At 39.7% G+C, this 19,048-nt stretch overlaps 1 protein-coding gene across 1 annotated transcript; it reads right to left on the reverse strand.

The window, feature by feature from the left end:
- Nucleotides 1–814: 814 nt before the first annotated feature.
- Nucleotides 815–17,504, reverse strand: copz1.L (COPI coat complex subunit zeta 1 L homeolog). The gene is given in 9 exon segments (NM_001091981.1): nt 815–1,544; nt 3,331–3,369; nt 4,756–4,807; nt 6,722–6,799; nt 8,032–8,087; nt 10,367–10,458; nt 11,053–11,134; nt 12,804–12,872; nt 17,482–17,504. Coding segments are annotated over 9 exon segments (534 nt in total). The 5' UTR covers nt 17,500–17,504; the 3' UTR covers nt 815–1,496.
- Between the last annotated feature and the right edge of the window lie 1,544 nt (nt 17,505–19,048).

The following is a 19,048-nucleotide window of genomic DNA, read 5'->3' on the forward strand; positions in this document are numbered from 1 at the left end:
TTCAACCAAAAAGATAACAGTGGTATGTCTTCCATTTCCCAGGTACTGGGGTGTTTTCTGTACAAAGATTTTTAGTGAAGCAGTATTCAGTTAAATCAAATGTGAAAAAAATGGCTGTGCAAAAATGTGGGTACCCTTGTAATTTTGCTAATTTGAATACATGTAACTGCTCAATACTGATTACTGGCAACACCAAATTGGTTGGATTAGCTCCTTAAGCCTTAAACATCATAGGCAGGTGTGTCTAATCATGAGAAAGGGTAAAGTGGCCAATTGCAAGTTGTGCTTCTATTTGACTCTCCTCTGAAGAGTGACAGCATCTCTCAAAGCAACTCTCAAAAGATCTGAAAACAAAGATTGTTCAGTGTCATGGTTTAGGGGAAGGCTACAAAAAGCTATCTCAGAGGTTTAAACTGTCAGTTTCAACTGTAAGGAATGTAGTCAGGAAATGGAAGGCCACAGGCACAGTTGCTGTAAAACCAGGTCTGGCAGGCCAAGAAAAATACAGGAGCAGCATATTTCTTTTGAGCCCCTGAAATGAAGTGATTGTGTTAAAAAAAGGTTTTAGTTCCTCACATTTTTAGGCAATTTTTTTGTTCAACCCACTGAATTAAAGCTGAAAGTCTACAGTTCAACTGCATCTGAGTTGTTTCATTTAAAATTCATTGTGGTAATGTACAGAACCAAAATTAGAAAAAAAAATTGGTCTCTGTCCAAAGATTTATGGGCCTAACTGTACATATCCATATTACCCTTCAGTCAAGTTTCAGGAGGGCAGACATCACATGAATAAAGAACAGGAATAACGCAGATCAACTGTTGGTATGTCATTTATTAATGTAATATATCAGTCTGTATTAGTACAGCAAGAAAATATGATTTGAATGCATCACATTGGTCCACTTGATCACCTGAATGTGCATATTACCCAATTTTTAACAGGGTTTCCCTCTTACAGAAGGCAAGAGAGTCTGCTCATTATGAATGCAAATGATCCACTTATCTGCCACTTACAGGTTTGAGGAAACAAAACAAGAATTGTTCTGATGGAGTAGAAACCTGATGAATGACCTTGATGAAATCCCCTCCTACCCTCTGAGAACGGGAAATCTTATATACATCAAATGAAAGTGAAGGCTTGATTTAAGCCATGCTGCAGGCGCTGCTTTCTGAATGTCTGCGATTCTACCCTGCAGCTTGCCATAGTATTTCTCATTTGGACATTTAGATTTCTAACTTGCTGCTTTTGCTTTGGGATAAAATAAATGAAACATTTGCAAAAGGAAAATCAATCTCAGAAGAAGGTGTAAGACTGTGGGTCTGGGACCACCAAATGCACTTAAATACAACAAGATTCCATTAAATAAATCAGTGCAACAGATCTACTGTAGTGGCCAAATGCAGTTGGTCAGAGATTGGGGGCAAAGAGGGAGAGCAGCAGTAGGCCCCATAAAGATGGAATGAATGATGGACTTGTGCAGGTCAGCAGACACCAACTACCGGAGAAGGGACCACTTGATTTGCTCTTTTGCAGACTGCAGCACCTAAGAGGGAAAAGAGTGGTTGAAGAATTAGAAACAGAATTAGATTTTTGTTACAGGGTCAAGTGAAACATGATGTGGAATCTGCCAAGAAACTGTTAGATGTATTGGACTAAATCAGGTTTCAACATAATTCAGATGAAATAGGGGTCAAATGCTGGGTATATGCTTTCTGTGAATGTTAAATATAATGTAATAGACTTACTAATGCTTTTAACATATGTATTTCCAAGAGCAATTCATGCACAAGCACACATGCCACAGGGAGTTATATGAGAATCGTTTAAAGGTGTAAGTTCCATAAGTGCAGGATGGATATCTCACGAACTGCTGGAAAATATCTCACTCTACTCTAAAGAGAAGCGCAGACCTGCCTTTTAAATATGCAGACTAAGGTTCAGATTCAGTTTGGAAATAGGCCACAGAGTGCAGCTCTACTATGGAACATATAGGGATTTCCAGTCCAAAGTTGGGACAGAAAAATCCTTCCTTTATAGTAATCAAAATACAGGCCATGGCTCAAAATACACTGATATGGTAAGCACTTGACTGGCTAACTCGTAAGCAAAGCATATTAAACTCGATTGAGCAACTCCTTTTCAACCTACTACAACTACAACCTAATATTTGGTCACTGTCCCAAAAGAGCCAGGTAGACCTCTGAGGATTTTGAAGAACCAAACATATAAAACATTGAACTGAATGAACACATGAACCTTAAAGGGATTCTGTCATAATTTTTATGATATAGTATTTTTTTCTAAATTACACTGTTTACACTGCAAATAATTCACTCTACAATATAAAATGTCAGTCCTGAACCAGCAAGTGTATTTTTTTAGTTGTAATATTGGTGTGTAGGGGTCATCTCAGGTCATTTTGCCTGGTCATGTGCTTTCAGAAAGAGTCAGCACTTAAGGATGGAACTGCTTTCTGGCAGGCTGTTGTTTCTCCTACTCAATGTAACTGAATGTGTCGCAGTGGGACCTGGATTTTTACTATTGAGTGTTGTTCTTAGATCTACCAGGGAGCTGTTATCTTGTGTTAGGGAGCTGTTATCTGGTACCTTCCTATTGTTCTGTTGTTAGGCTACTGAGGGGGGGGGGGGTGATATCACTCCAACTTGCAGTACAGCAGTAAAGAGTGTCTGAAGTTTATCAGAGCACAGGTCACATGACTGGGGGCAGCTGGGAAACTGACAATATGTCTCGTCCCATGTCAGATTTCAAAATTAAATATAAAACAATTTGTTTGCTTTTTTGAGTAACGGATTTCAGTGCAGAAATGCTGGAGCAGCACTATTAACTGATGCGTTTTGAAAATAATGAAAATAATTTTTCCCATCACAGTATCCCTTGAACACATGCCAAAACAATAGATGTGGCACAAATGGAGGGTTAAGATTTAGGCAGAAGATTGCACCTGCACACTTGGCCTCTCAGCTAATTGAGTACGGTGCTTGGGGTATAGGAGGACGGCCCCTCCACACTTCAGTGAATATAATTAACTCCAGCACACGTAAATTGCTCAAGGGATTCCTCCCGTGTTTAATGTTAAGCCAACAATACAACGTACCTGACGAAGGGGTACGCCCCCGAAACGTTGTGTTGTTGGCTTAACATTAAACACGGGAGGAATCCCTTGAGCAATTTACGTGTTAATTATACGCACAAATGGAGTAGGCCATTCCTAGATAAGAGCCACAAAAGTCATAAACTTATGCCAGGGAACAATAGCTTTTTGCATGGGGAACCCAGGAGGAGTCAAAAGTGCAGATTATGCAGCATACCTGTGATACTGTTTGCTCTGTCAGAGGAACATCATCACCCTGTAAAGAGAATAAATCTGCAATTACAAACTTAGCATCACAGGAGAAATGTGAGGTACTTAACCGGGATTTTAAACATAAAATGCTGATCTTTGTTATTGCTAGAAGTGTCTCCATTCCAAAGACCCCCTGTGTGTAGAGATCACAGATAATACACAGTGCATGGCACTGCTCTCCCCTCTTCCCTTCTCTCATCACTGCAGGTGGCACTGCCAGTATGTGGGCACAAATCCCTATGAGAGCACAGCAAACATGGTGACAGCATGATAATGGGGGCCATAAATCTGACTGCTCAGCAGGCATTCACAGGGAGCTGCAAGGGGGACCCAGGGGACAGATGTTAGATAGAGAAACACCATATGGTGGCAAGGGTCTTAACCACTACACTGCCGCCCCGAAAACAATTCACCCAGTGCAATAAGCAAACAAAGAGCTGCTCTAGTACAACTTGTACTTTTTGCTACTGGGCATTAAAGGCGCTTGTTCTAGTTAGTTGCTCTGCTACAGCCTGCATTGTAAAACTAGCAGGGGTGGGGGGGATAGAATTATCATTACATTTATTTATAGAACTCCAAAATGTTTCACAGTACTGCAGAATGCTCTATGTATAAAGGTTAATCCATAGCACTTTCATAATTATAATAATATTAAAAAGTCATACTGCATAAAATGCCACAAAGCCTATACAGCTCAGTGTCTATACAGCTCAGTTAAAGTGGTGGTTCGCCTTTATGTTATAAAATGGCTAATTCTAAGCAACTTTTCAATTGGCCTTCATTATTTCTTTTTTTATAGTCTTTATAGTTCTTTTTTTATTTCTTTCCAGCTTTCAAATGGGGGTCACTGACTCCATCTAAAAAAAACAAATGCTCTATAAAGTTAAAAATGTTTTGCTATTGCTACTTTTTATTACTCAACTTTCTATTCCGACCCTCTCCTATTCATATTCCAGTCTCTTATTCAAATCAGTGCCTGGTTACTAGGACAAATTGGACCTTAGCAACAAGATTGCTGAAATTGCAAACTGAAGAGTTGCTGAATAAAGAGCTAAATAACTCAAAAACCACAAATAATAAAAAATGAAAAACAATTGCAAATGGTCTCAGAATATCACTCTCTACATCATACTAACAGTTCATTTAAAGGTGAACAACCCCTTTAAAGAACAGATCCTTGGAAAACAATCTCTGCCTAGAAGTGCTTACAATCTAAATATTTGTGTCTGGAATAGACTATCATAAGTTAACGTAGAAGTGACTATAGTAATTCTGAACCTAAACTTTTCTTTAGTCCTTTAGTCACTTATGACCCGCCCACGATCCACAAATGACTGTAATAACAGCACGGCTTATGGAGCACAGAGTATTGTTCATATTGCTTACTTACCCTTAGTGCCACACGGTGAACCACTTGCTGAGGGTCGCTCTCTAGTATGACTCTGTATTGAAAGAACCAGACAAATAGTTGAATATAACAGCCCCTCCCATTAAATATTTTATGAGCAGCACACCCCTATGTTCAAGTACACAGAGAGTTAAACTAAAAACAATTCCTTTACCTCTTAATAGCCACAGCACTGCTGTTTTAGACTGCAGCACCCCCAGAATGAAATCACTGATAATGATGTCATTACACGCATAGAGAGCAGCACTTACGCTGTAATGGCACCGTTAGAAAGCGTTCCATTCATGGAGTCGCTATGATAGTAACTGCTGCGCTATCACAACTCAAACAAAAACAAGCACAGATGGAGATTGTACAAGTTTCAGATTAACACTTCTGTTTACAATAACGGAAGGATTTTATGGTCTTCATTTGTGAATCTGAAGTACTATGAGGTGCAGACTAAAATTTTAACTCCTAGCACTCAGACTGATACGGAATTTATACATAGGAGCATGGGTTGAGTATTTACAGTAAAAACCCCACTTTACATTTTTCAGGGGACCAGAAAAAAATGGTGTAAAATTCAGGAAAATGTAAAATCAGGGAAATGTATTGCATAATATATAGGTGGAACCACAAAACAACAATGTAAAATGAGGGAAAACTTAAAATCAGGGGATGTAAAACTGAGGTTCCACTGTATATATAGTCTATTTTCTAGTGATTTCCCTAGATCTAGAAAACTGAAATAAATGCAAAGAGGGGTTAAAAGATTTCCAGTTTTATCTACTCTAGCATAGGAACTTTACACTGAGCATATTTTTTGTCACCGAGATGTAGTAGTCTCATCCAGTCTCTATTTCGAATTTACTCACAACCAGCAATGTGTGTCATTTAAAGGTGCAGTTCACATTTCATTTTTAACATGTTACAGAATGTCCTGTTCTTAACAACTTTTCAAATAGTCTTCACATCTGCCTTCCAAATGCTATCTGGTTGTTGGGGATCCACTATCTTGAAAGCCAACAAATTATTGCTGTGTGAGGCTATGGCTATTTGTTACTTTGTATTACTTGTGTTTCTGCTCAGGCCCTCTCTATGAATCTCTAACTCAAAACAGCAACCAGCAACCTTAGCAACCAGATTGCTGCTGAAATACCAAACTGGAGAGCTGCATTATTATAATAATAATAATAATAATAATAAGTACCCACTATTCCTCTACACATCACCTTCTAAAATGGAACCTACATGCAGCATTGGACTGGCCCACTAGAAGAAACCCCAGTGAGCCCTATTCTGTTAGGCCCCACTGTCCCAGGCATGTCGGCAGGCCATGAGGTCTGTCTCAGTAGACAGCTGGGCATATATGTAACTGCCAGTAATGGGTGCTGCCAGAGGGGTGGATTTTGGCCCTTTTGACGTTGCCTATATGTATAATCTGGTAAAAAAACAGCCCTCAGGGTAGAGTCCTGCAGCAGGTCGGGTACCCGCAAGAACCTGCGGTACCCTGTGGGTTGCGGGTAAAAGTTCTGGGTGCGGGTAAAGACGCGGGTCGGCGGTTCTGCGGGTAGGGGGTCGACCAAGGGTCTTCTCAATAGCGATATTTACTCCCTTTTTCTGGTCAGGTCTACTTCCGATGATGTCACTTCCGGTTTACAATTACAGCACTTCCTGTTGTACTCCTTTTTTTCAGATCACGTATACTTCCGATGATGTCACTTTCGGTTTACAATGACAGCACTTCCTGATTCTTGATGGTCGCGGGTCCGGGTTGTGGATAAGGTCCTTGCGGGTAGGGTCGGGTAGCGGTTCCAAGCGGGTAAGAATGCGGGTTGAGGGTCCGGGTTGCGGATTGCAGGTTGCGGGTACGGGTCCCAAAAAATGGACCCGCACAGGACTCTACCTCAGGGGCACATGCAATATCAAACAATTATGTTTTCTAAAGGCAAATAAATCATCTTACCCTCCATCTATAATCTCATCAACTGCCAGGAAAAGTCCATCCATATTCTCAAGCAGGGTTCGCTTTTCAACATTTTTGCTGCAAAAAACACAATATCTTCAATTACACATGAAAAAAGTGTAGATGTTACTAGCACTAATAAACATTAGGGGGCTTCTATAATCAGTAAGAACACATTCAACAAATACTCCAATGCAACAGGGGTCCTAGGTCAATTAAATCAAATTGATGTTCCATGAAATCCATCAATAATTCAAAGGGCAAAATCGTATTTCTTTGAATCTCAAGTCTTAGTTTATAGATGAGTATATTTAGTATAAGTAATTCTAAAACAACTACTTGCAGTTGAGTTGAACTGAAGAAGCTGCTCGGATGAGTAGTGAAATGCCTTCAATGATTACTCAGCAAGTCCAGTTGTTTTATACTATATTATACTAGATATACCATGAGTTGGATGAATGAAAATCTTCATAGTTATATTGAGGAGTATTTCACTCCCAGATAAGGGAGAGCAAATCCACCCCTTACTCAGTGAATGCATCTAATAAGGACAGTGCTCTAAAGCTATACACTGATAAGATGGTTTCTTTGCCCAAATTGGCAACTCTTGTGCTGGCCAATTGGGCAGTTCTCATCTGTCAGGGCCCGAAGGCACAATTTGGAGTGCGGACCAAGGAGGAAGCAATTAGGCAAACACAGTTCGTGGTACAATGGATTAGGCAGAGGAATCGTCAGGCAAAGGTCGGTCCAGGCAGCAAGATATCGTGGTCGAGGTTTCAGGCAAAGGTCGGTCCAGGCAGCGAAGTATCAAGGTTGAGGTTTCAGGCAAGGTCGAGAATCAAGAATCAATATTTAGAAGACACCTAGGAACTCTAGATAGAAGAACCTATACTCGGGCGCTGAGAGAACCTTCTGGCGTCCTTAAATAGGTGGGTTTTCGCGCCAAAATGTGCTAGGTGACGTCACAGGATGTGCGCCAACACGTTTTGGACGCCAGCATTAATGCGCCAGCATAATTACGCTGCGCGAAAACGCCGGTGTCACGCTGGCGTCTGACGGACGCATGGCCTCTTCTGGGCGCCGCCATCTTGGACGCGCGGAGGACGGCCAGGACACCTTACATCATCATTGATCGCCAGGCCAAACATTGGATCCTAATACAGACCTATTCAGGAAAATTTAGAACAGTAAATATCTGGCTGATTTTTGTCAGCTTTTGTTGCCTCATGTTTGGCCGCCTTAAATGTATTTTTCCCAATGAACATTCACTTTAACAGTTGTGAGTTGAGCAGACAAAGTCCATCACTTACCGGAGCATCTGGCTTAAGGAGTCAAATAGACAGTTCAAGACAGCCATGAGCATGAGCTATGCAGAGGAGGAAAGAAATATATTAAGTTATGTGACTCAAGAGGTTTGAGAAATAGCAAAAAGCTGCAGCTGACTAAATAGCAGTATATTTAGTCTCATGGAATAAAGTGACAGATAAAAAAGGAATGTATCTGTATGGGTTTAATCAGGCAGAAATACACAATACAAGGTAAGTTTATTAGCAAGAGCATAAAAACCTTTATAAAGGTTCTAACTAAGGTAACACGTCTATTTAGAACAACTCCAGCTCCAAGAAATTATTCACATCAGAAAAATGCATATTAATTAATTCCCTAGCAAACTTTGATCTAATTAGCAGCCCTGCTTGCAAGCAAATATTTCCATCTATGATAAACTGCATATAAACAGTACTAGCCAATTCCCTTTAAAAAAAAAAAAAAAAAAAAAAATCACACTACTTTTCAGCCTTCAGTATCAAACTCAACCCTTAGGGTAAAGGCAATGGGGAGATTCCGATTTCGTTTTCCGAAGTTGCCTCAAGAGGAAACTTCGGGGAGACTTCAGAAAACTAAGCGCTGTGAGTGCCAAACAGCTGCCGATTTTTCATTATAGCCGGCGGGAAGTAAGGGGAAGGCAGATCGGGGAGTTTGCGCCCAGAAGAAGAGGCGATTAGTCGCCAGGTGACAATCTCCCCGAATCTCTCCGGGTGCCCTTACCCTTAGGGAAGACGTGTTGACCTAGTAAATCTGGAAGTGCCTGTGAGAGTACAGAATCCAAGTGTAGCACCCTATTATGTGTGCAGACTGTCTGAACATTATAATGCGGGATTATAATTAATATTAATGGACAATGGATTACTAAATTGCTCCCTGATGTGATAAAACAGAGACTGCAAACGTTTGATATTTCTGGAGGCAGAACTATTGCTTGGGGTTAAGAACTATATTTCCAACAAGCCCTTGCTACAGGAAGTGCATGGAGACAGCCAATAGGAGCCCAACCCAGGAACCGGATGGGGAGGGGGAATTAACCAGCAAGGAGGACTGTGCTGTGCTGAAAGACTTAGTGACTGGGGCAGTTGTGTTGCAGCCAGGATTAGTGATTAGTCAGAAAGAGAAACTGTCACTAATCTGCAGAGGAAGACACTGCAGTTTTGCTGAAAGTTGGTTCCTGTTATTCCCTGGAGGGAAAGTGCACAAGGTCCCAGTAGCCAGTGTGATCCTGGGTTGTGGCCTTACAGCCATTTTTGATCAGGAGGAAAATCCAGTGAGAGGAGAAGCAGAGTTCCTGATAAACTGTGAGTCATCATTAACCCCTGCCCTGCCAGTTTGGAAGATTAATATTCAGCCTTATTCTATCTGTGAGACTGTGTGGTTTCTACGGACAGAGAAGCCCCTAAATTGCTGGATGTTTTCACATGTGTTCAGATGTGCCTTTTTGTTATTACAATCATCAGCTGAGAGTGTTGCAGTGAACCAGTAAAGTTACTGAAGGTGATTTCAGGGATTGCATAGTCACCTCATCAACCTGCAAGGATTATAAGTAAGGCTGACAGCATTGCATTCATCACAAGGGGCCCCCACCGGTACACACACTATATCCAGCTGGCAACTTGTTGGGAGAGACTTAGGTGCACACCAGGGTTACACTGGGCTATTCTTACAGCTGTTATTGTTGTTATATTATTGTTATTTACTACTATTCTAAGTAACTAATCTCTTTTCTTACAGCTTCAGCTGTTAAATAAAATAAGGCTGTGCCTGTTGCATTGCCATTCTTGTTTGTCTGTTCACTGGATCTGGGGTGTCACCAGTATACTTTGCAAGATCATACCCAATAGCACAATTTCATAACACACTCACGGGTGTGCTACACAAGCAAACACTAAGTTAGCATACAAAATAATATAATACTATAATAATGATTACTCTTTCTATAGTTTCTGAATGTTTTGCCATCTTCTTCTTCTTTCCAGCTTTCAAATGGGAGTTACTGACCCCCATCTCAAAAACAAATTCTCCGTAAGGCTACAATTGTATTGTCATTTCTACATCTTTCTATCCAGGCCCTTTCCTATTCATATACCAGTGTCTTATTCAAATCAGTGTATTGTTGCTAGGGTAATTTAGACACTAGGAACCACATTTCTAAAATTGCAAACTAGAGAGCTGCTGAATAAAAAGCTAAATAATTCAAAAACTACAAATAATAAAAAAATGAAAACCAATTGCAAATTGTCTCCGAATATCACTCTCTACATCATACTAAAAGTTCACTCAAAGATGAACAACCCCTTTAAGTAGTACAGTACATACCTCATTTTCATGTGAGCTTCCAATGACGTAGAAGTACAGGTCAATGCTGCTTTTATATACTACAGTCAGCCCCTCTAGAAGAGCAATCTCACCTACACAGAAAGAAACAGGGAACTCAGCACTGACCAGGCAACAATGAGCCTTGGGAAGAAGTAATTTGTGCAGGGTGTTGCAGGGAATACTTGGATTGGACAAAATCAACACAAATACTGTTGTTTGGTACCCCAAGCATTGTAGGACATTGCATGAGGGACTTATTCAAAAACAAATCTGCATATGCTTTCAACAAAAAGGATTATAAGTAACAGGCCCAATCCAAAATAGTGGATTCGGTGCATCCCTAACCCCAGAATCCTTTGCATAGATTCGGCCAAATACCGACGCCTAATTTGCATACGCAAATTAGGGGCAGGAAGGGGAAAACATTTTTTACTTCCTTGTTTTGTGACAAAAAGTCACGCAATTTCCCTCCCCTAATTTGTATATGCAAATTAGGATTCAAATTCGGTTCGGCCAGACAGAAGGATTCAGCCGAATCCGAATCCTGCTGATAAAAGGCTTAATCCTGGCTGAATCCCAAACTGAATCCTGGATTCGGTGCATCCCTAATAAGTAACTTCTGCCACAGTAAAGGTAACTAGGTACACATTTCACACAAACTAAACCAATCTCTTGCTTATACTTACTGTCTGTCCGATGGGTTTTATTAAAAATGTTTTTTTCAAAAGCCTTCTGCTCCTTGACGGTGGGATAGGTCTCATCATAGTACTGTGGGGTAAATATTGAGTAGACGTTAATTGAGTTTTTCAGGCATTTTAATACATTGTCGAAAGCAGTTCTTAACTCTCCTCTGCCATTCCTGATTATGGAACCATACACGGTTCTGAGCATTAAGCATTAAGCATGGCAGTCCAACTATGACTCGCTCAAAGTGAGTGGGTTGTTCACCTTTAAATTAACTTTTAGAATGATGTAGAGATTATATTCTGAGACAATTTGCAATTGGTTTTTATGTTTTATAATTAGCCACTCTATAATACATTATAAGTTAAAGGTGAACCACTCCTTTAAAGGGCAAGTCAACCCCAAAGTAGAAATTTGCCTAAAAACATACAAACATAAAACATAATTCTAAGCAACTTTGCAATATACATTTATTACACAAGTTTCTATAGTTTTTAAGTTATTTGTATATGTATTGCTATAGAAAGCAGTGGTTGTACCTTTCTGTGCTCTGTCCTGGTGGCTCAGACTGTTGATTTACACAAATGTCTTTGCTGGGGAACTAAAGAGTTTTGCAACATTGTTTAAAAAGCAACAACTAGGAGTTAAGCAAATGCTGCTTTCAAAGGCAATTGTTTTAACAAATAACTTGAAGAACACTGACATTTTTAATAAATGTGTATTGGAAAGTGGCTTAGAATTGTGTTTTTTTTATTAGGCAATTTTTTATTTTGGCGTTGACTTGCCCTTAAAGACGGAAGTTACATCTTTACTAGTCCAATATTCTGTGTTTCTATATGAATATAACACACAGCACCATGGAACCCACTAAATATACACAAATATGATATAATGTGATGTTACAGCTACAGTCAGTTTATTTGCCATTTATCTAGCAGTGGAAGGGATCAATTTTTCTTTAGTGGCCGAAGTAGCCACAGACCTGTGCAACAAAGGGTATCAATAGATTGGCACTGGATTAACTGGTTAGACTACGGCCTATTACAGGTATTGGATCCATTATCAGGAAACCCAATATCCAGAAAGTCCCGAATTAAAGAGAGGCCGTCTCCCATAGCTCTATTTCATCCAAATAATCCAAATTTTTCCTTTTTCTTTGTAATAATAAAACAGTACCTTGTACTTGATCCAAACTAAGATTTAATTCATCCTTATTGGATGCAACCCCAGCCTATTGGGTTTATTTAATATTTACATTATTTTGTAGTAGACGTAAGGTATGAAGATCTAAATTACAGAAAGATCCGTTATTAGGAAAATCCAGTGTACCAAGCATTCTGGATAACAGGTCCCATACCTGTACTGCCCTAAACTACATAAATGGTATAAAGGAATGAAAGGCAACAATAGTATGAAAGGCAACAATAGTATACATATGTATCACAATAACAGCACATCTGTGTGGGGCCTCTGTTTCGACCACATATACATAATGAATCTGCTGTGTATTTTATACGTCTGTTCAAGATCAACATGTTTGTACAAAAAAATAATAAAAACCAGGGAAGCATCTTGGAATCATACTATGCACATACAATGCTTGCACTCTGCATTTGTTTATAGACACAATCAGAAAGCAACATGCATTGAACGGCTATGAAAAAATTCCCAACATCTGATTGGACATATGCACACTGATGTCTAGAAGTGAAACTGGCAAGAGTGGGTAGTGTTCTATATGCATAAAACTTACCTTAGCAAACAGCCGCTCTCCATCATTGTCCAAAATTAAAACAGCTTTCACTGTGTACAAGGAAGGATCCTGCCAGGAGAAACACAATAGTCACTCTCACCTTGCAACAGAGCAGGAAAGCAATCTGCCGTTCCCAGGAAATAAGACAAATATATCATGGTGGGAGGGTATATTTATTGCAGCAGCCAGTGCGGTGTGTGTCAAAGGGGTGGTTCACCTTTAAGTTGCCTTTTATTATGTTATGGCCAGTTCTAAGCAATTTTTTAATTGGTCTTCATTATTTATTTGTTATAGTTTTTGAACTATTAGCCCTTTTCTTCTGATTCTGTCCTGCTTTCAAATAAGTCACTGACCCCCATCTAAGAAACAAATGCTCTGTAAAGCTACAAATGTATTGTTACCTTTTATGATCCATCTATATATTCATATTCATAAATTGGACCCTGGCAACCAGATTGCCGAAATTGCAAACTGTAGAGCTGCTGAATAAAAAGCTTAATAACGCAAAAACCACAAATAATAAAAGCCAACTGCAAAAAAAATCAGAATATCACTCTCTACATTATATACTAAGTTAACTCGAATGTGAACAACTCCTTTAAGGGAAGACCATGTTTTACGGTTAATGTAAAGTAAAGGCCTGCATATCCTCACAGCCTTTTCACATATATGAGGAGAGAGCACACACACACGTCCATGCAATTAAATGCAGAACAGTAAAAATACAGATTCTAAAATAAGTTATAGTATCACTATCTGAACATATCATGTCAAACAAACTTGTGATGTCATGGAATAAATTGAGGAATATATGGTCCTTCTTATGACATGGGTTGACCATATAAATGCAAAAACAGAAGCCATCACCTTCAGTCACTACTACAATTTGCTTCATCGACCAACGATGTTACATTTCCCCCGATTATTAGATCTGGCTAAAGATAAAACCCATTTTAGGCTGTTGCAGACAACCTGATATCCTAAGTGAGGGTGCAGTGAATGTTCTTTATACCAGGAGGAATGCCTAATTTGTACATGAATCACTCTGGACACAGTGCTTGTAATGCACACAAGACTATCATTGTATAATGTCATGACAAAAGAGAGGAAACGGGAATGGGAGAGATAAGACCACATTTAATAAAGTAACAACATAGGAAGGATGTGGGGTAAAATGAGACTTTTTCGACCTTTCAAGATCCACTTGTCAGGCAGTCGATTAGTCTAGAGACAGTTCATTTTAGTGAAGCAGTAAAGCCCTCGAGACAAAGTTCTGTGATGCACTGACTTCCACTTACTCACAGCCGGAGTGTAAAACAGAACTTCACCTCAAACGCTGTTCCTCGCTCATAGTTCCTCCTGCACACAGTCTATATGCTTCATTGTACTTCTTCTACCTGATTTAACTGTATAACATTGCCCTAACACCCCAAGAATGCTTTGTGATGTCCAACACATTAATAAGGAATAAATTAAGGAAACAAATAACCCCCCAACCAAAAAAAAAATTATTTAGGGGTTCTGCAACATATAAAGGAATAATAGATCTCGAAATATCTATAACTTCTAAAATCCTTATACTAAACATGGGAAGCTAATTTACAGGTACGGGTTCCGTTATCTAGAAACCCATCCAGAAAGCTCCAAGATGTGGGAAGACCATCTCCCATAGACTCCATTATAGGCAAATAATTAAAATGTTTAAAAATGATTTCCTTTTCCTTTGGAATAATAAAACCGTACATTGTATTTGCCCCAAAAAAACATATAATTAATCTTTACTGAAGGCAAAATAATCCTATTGGGTTTAATTAATGTTCAGTTAAGGTATGGAAACCCACATTACAGAAAGATTCCTTATGTGGAAAACATCAGGTCCCAAGCATTATATATAAACATAAAATATAAAGGTAATAAATAAAAATGATAATCCTGAGTTAGTCCCGATCAAGGCGTCATTGACCTTGTCAGCAGATATAAGTTAGTTTACAGATTTATTTCCCCCCACTACATACTCCTCCCTTTCATGCAATTATTCTCTTACAATAAATCAGAATGCCATGTGTCATTATTTGGGGGGGGGACAATCACTCCAAATTGGATGAACATGGCAAAGCCCCAAGATTAGCCACCCGTAAATTGAATCACAACCTGTAGAGAGACATTCCATAAAAACTAGATCTAGGATATGCAATATCTTACAGGAAGCACAATCCTGCAAAAAATGTATCAGCTTAAAGGAGTCGTCTGACACAGACAGTTTGAAAGGTCCACAATGAAGAAAGGGTTGTGTTAAAACAGTTCTCTGTAGTTCATTAAAGGAACAATAACAACAAAAGATGAAAGTGTTATAACGTAATGAAAATATCATGTAGTGTTGTCCTATACTGGTAAAATTGCTTCAGAAACACTACTATAGTTCATATAAACAAGCTGCTTCGTAGCAATGGCAGAAATTGAAAAAAATGTTATATGGCACAGGTTAAATAGTGGATAACAGATAACACCATTATGTTCTACAGAGCTTATCTGCTGTGTAACCTGAGCTTTTTCTCCTTTGAATGGCTGCCCCCATTGCAGCAGCTTATTTATATAAACAATAGTAGTGTTTCTGAAGCAAACACATCATTTTTACCAGTGCAGAGCAACACTGCATTATATTTTTATTACTTTAAAGGAACAGTAACATCAAAAAATGAAAATGTTTTAGACTACAATCAGACCATTAGCAACAGTCTGTAAGGCGGAAGTTGGTTGTTGCAGTACAACAAGCAGCAGATGAAAGTGTACCGCCTACCCGCAATGCCCAGGGATGTTCAGGGTTGCTAATTTGGTGGTTTTCCAGCTAAATTGGGCTACTAATTTAAAGTCTTAGTGGGTTTTGAAAGTACAAACTAGCCAAGCTATGGAATTGGGATACCTTTTGGGTGTTTGGCTGGTTTGTACATTGGAAAACAGCCAAAGTTTTTTCTTGCCCTAATGTGCCAAGCCTGTCTCCCAATGCATGTTGGGTAACGTAGTTTTTGTTTAACAATTTGGCGATGGCCAAGTTTAATGTAAACAGCAGTGTAGGACCCCGCACACCCTATAGGAAATTAAGAGACGCCTGGTGCACGATGGTAGAGGCTCGGCAACCTCACGACAGGATACAAGTCAGTGACATCCAAAGGCACACAGGTCTACAGGAATTCTTCCAAAATTCTTTATTTACGGATTGCAAATGCAACGTTTCGGGGAACAGAAATCCCCTTTGTCAAGCATCAAGTTTAATGTAAGACTACAATACCCAGCATGCAATGGGACTGACTTGTGTAGAAGTCGAGAGTTACCAGATTTTGGGCTCCGTACCCCCCAGTCTACCGTCATTCTTAAGCATTCTCGGGTTTTCTGGTGACTTTCCACAATTTCAGACAATTTTGGGCCAAAAATCTGCTGGCCACCAAAAAGTCTAGAGCAGGGGTGCCCAAAATTTTTGCCAGATTTGGTGAGGTGAAAATGTGTGGGGGCCGACCATTCAACCCGACATTCTTTGAACCATTAACCATAAATTACAGGAATCGAGTAACCGTAGCAGTAATATTTGGGCACATTAGTGAAATGATCTGCCACTTGGTCTATACTGCTGCCTGTGTGCTGAAGGTGTTAGTAATAGATACGTACTGGCATGTAGTGACGCCATACTTATTTAGTTTACTGTACTGGCACGTCAGTATGTCTATTGACACCTTCAGCCCTAAAGAAGAATGTGAAATCAGCGCGTCACTACGTGTCTATTACTAACACCTTCAGCACACAGGCAGCAGTATAGACCAAGTGGCAGATCATTTCACTAATGTGCCCAAATATTACTGCTATGGGATTCCTGATCGCACTGTGCTGGGGGGCCTCATTATTATTAATTTCATGACTGAGGCTGAGGGCCGGTGTAAATTTGAAAACGGGCCGCAATCGGCCCCCGGGCCGCACTTTGGACATGCCTGGTCTAGAGGCTGTTTTACCAATATTTATTGAAATTGTATGTGTATTGGGCCTTATGGGCCCCTATACCTCCTGTGCCCACCTCTATAGTTACTCCCCTGGTGATGGGTGAATCTGTCCCATTTTGCTTCATGGAAAAATTTGCAAAACAGGAGTATTTACACATATATTCATTTATTATTTAGACTTTTTTTCACTGCATATATTGTGCTATATTTGGGCTACTTTTCAAGTGCCCCTTGGCTAGTTTTAGGCTGGTTGTGTAGCTGACTTGGGCTGGTTTTGAAACTAAAACCTGGCAACCCTTGGGCTGTCAAATGTTGCCCTAAAAGATTCCAGAATAACTCAGACCCTCCTCTCCCTTACAGACCCAACCAATAAAATAAAAAAAGATCGAATAATGAAAGAAGCAAATAACTGGGGAGCAGTTAGGCTAAAGGTGGAAAAGTAAGCACAGTCTGGCTAAAGGTAGGAAAATGAGGAAATGCTGGAGGGATATGGGTTGTTAGGACTGAGGGTTATAGCTTAGTGACATTATAGAACTATAAGTGGGCACACTATATGCAGCCACATATTTTCCTGCATGCCCCATAGCATTGTGGGCCACTCTCTGCTATAGGGGAATACTATTTGATTCTGAGAGACACAAAACACCGGCGCCCTCACACTAGAATCAAGCTATTTCCGCGGCTTCACTCACCAGCAATACAGCGTCCATCTTTCTCCAATCCTGCTGACGTGGAGCAAAGCCATCGTTGGTTAGTTCATCTGCCAATCAAAACGTCAGCCGAGCCTCCCCGTGCAGTCTGATTGGAAGACCTAAAAAGAGGGCGTGGTTAATAGCGATGAGAGCTTCTCAATTGGGTGGTAATGTCTATCATTGACAGGTGGAACACGACTGCCTCTACGTTGGAAGCGGAAGCTGTTTTTATTGGGTAAATGGTTACCATGGCGGAGGAAAAAGATGTAAATTACTGGCCACGAATAGTTCAAAGCTCCTCCCCGCTGTTTCGAGACATTGGAATGATTTGATAGGTGGGTGAACTTTACGTGAAAACTGTGACTAGTGCTATTGGCGGTAAAATAAATCCTTAATTCCGTCTCGCTGCGCTTGCGGGCATCTGATTGGTCAATTGGTTGCTACGGTAACCGGCAAATCCATTGGGACGTGGCTTGTGCAGCTTGCTTCCTGTAGAAGTCGAGCGACTGCAGGAAGTTGCTTCAATTTTTTCATTGTTTTGGGTGGCAAACAGAGGAACTGCAGCGACTCAGTGTTTTGTACTGGGAGGTAGCTCATTAAATGTCCAGTGGGCAGGTAAATAGACTCGTGTGTAGATTTTTGCCAAAACAGCCACAACAAAGCTTAAGGGGGAGGTTGATTATACGGAGCTCGTCTATTAGTTTGATGGTTCAACAGTGCCCTGTTACTTTTATAATAAAAAAAACAAGATTTGTTTAATGAAAAGCATGGACAGGTTTTTATTTTCAGTGTAAATTCCATTGATTTTGTTCATGTTGAAAAATAGTGTATATAGGTGTATACTGCACGTTCAAAAAATGAAATTGTTTTAAAGTAATAGAAATATAATGCAATGCTGCCCTGCACTGGTAAAACTGATGTGTTTGCTTCAGAAACACTACTATTGTTTATATAAATAAGCTGCTGTGTAGCAATGGGGGCAGCCATTCAAAGGAGAAAAAGCTCAGGTTACATAGCAGATAAGATCTGTAGAACATAATGGTGTTATCTACTATTTAACCTGTGCCATATAGCCTTTATATAAACTATAGTAGTGTTTCTGAAGCAAACAGGTCTATTTTACAAATGCAGCACAACAGTACATGATATTGTCATTTCTTTTAAACACTTTAATTTTTTGGTGTTATTGTTCCTTTAATAGTAAAACAATATGACAGATATAGAGGCAGGCAACCCTAGTTCCAGTACAAGCAGATATTTGATTAGAATAGCATGTTTAAGGATAAGATCAAGTAAGGGGGCTAATATAGTATGGAATTTAGTTACAGGAAAGTGGTTATACACCTGAACTGAATTAATGCACAAGAAGAGGATGATACCACTTACCAGCATTTAGTGATATTATCAGAAAAAAAGCTATACAGTAGCAGTGGCCAATGCAGTGTCCATGATGAAAGTGTGAATGACCTCACATATTACATGAAGTTCAAACTTTTCTCCAAGTGATATCTGTCTAACTTATAGCTGATCCAAAGGACAAAAGACAAAAAAACTTCAAAGGTCATTT

This window comes from Xenopus laevis, chromosome 2L, assembly GCF_017654675.1.
Source record: "Xenopus laevis strain J_2021 chromosome 2L, Xenopus_laevis_v10.1, whole genome shotgun sequence".
Lineage (NCBI taxonomy): Eukaryota > Metazoa > Chordata > Amphibia > Anura > Pipidae > Xenopus > Xenopus laevis.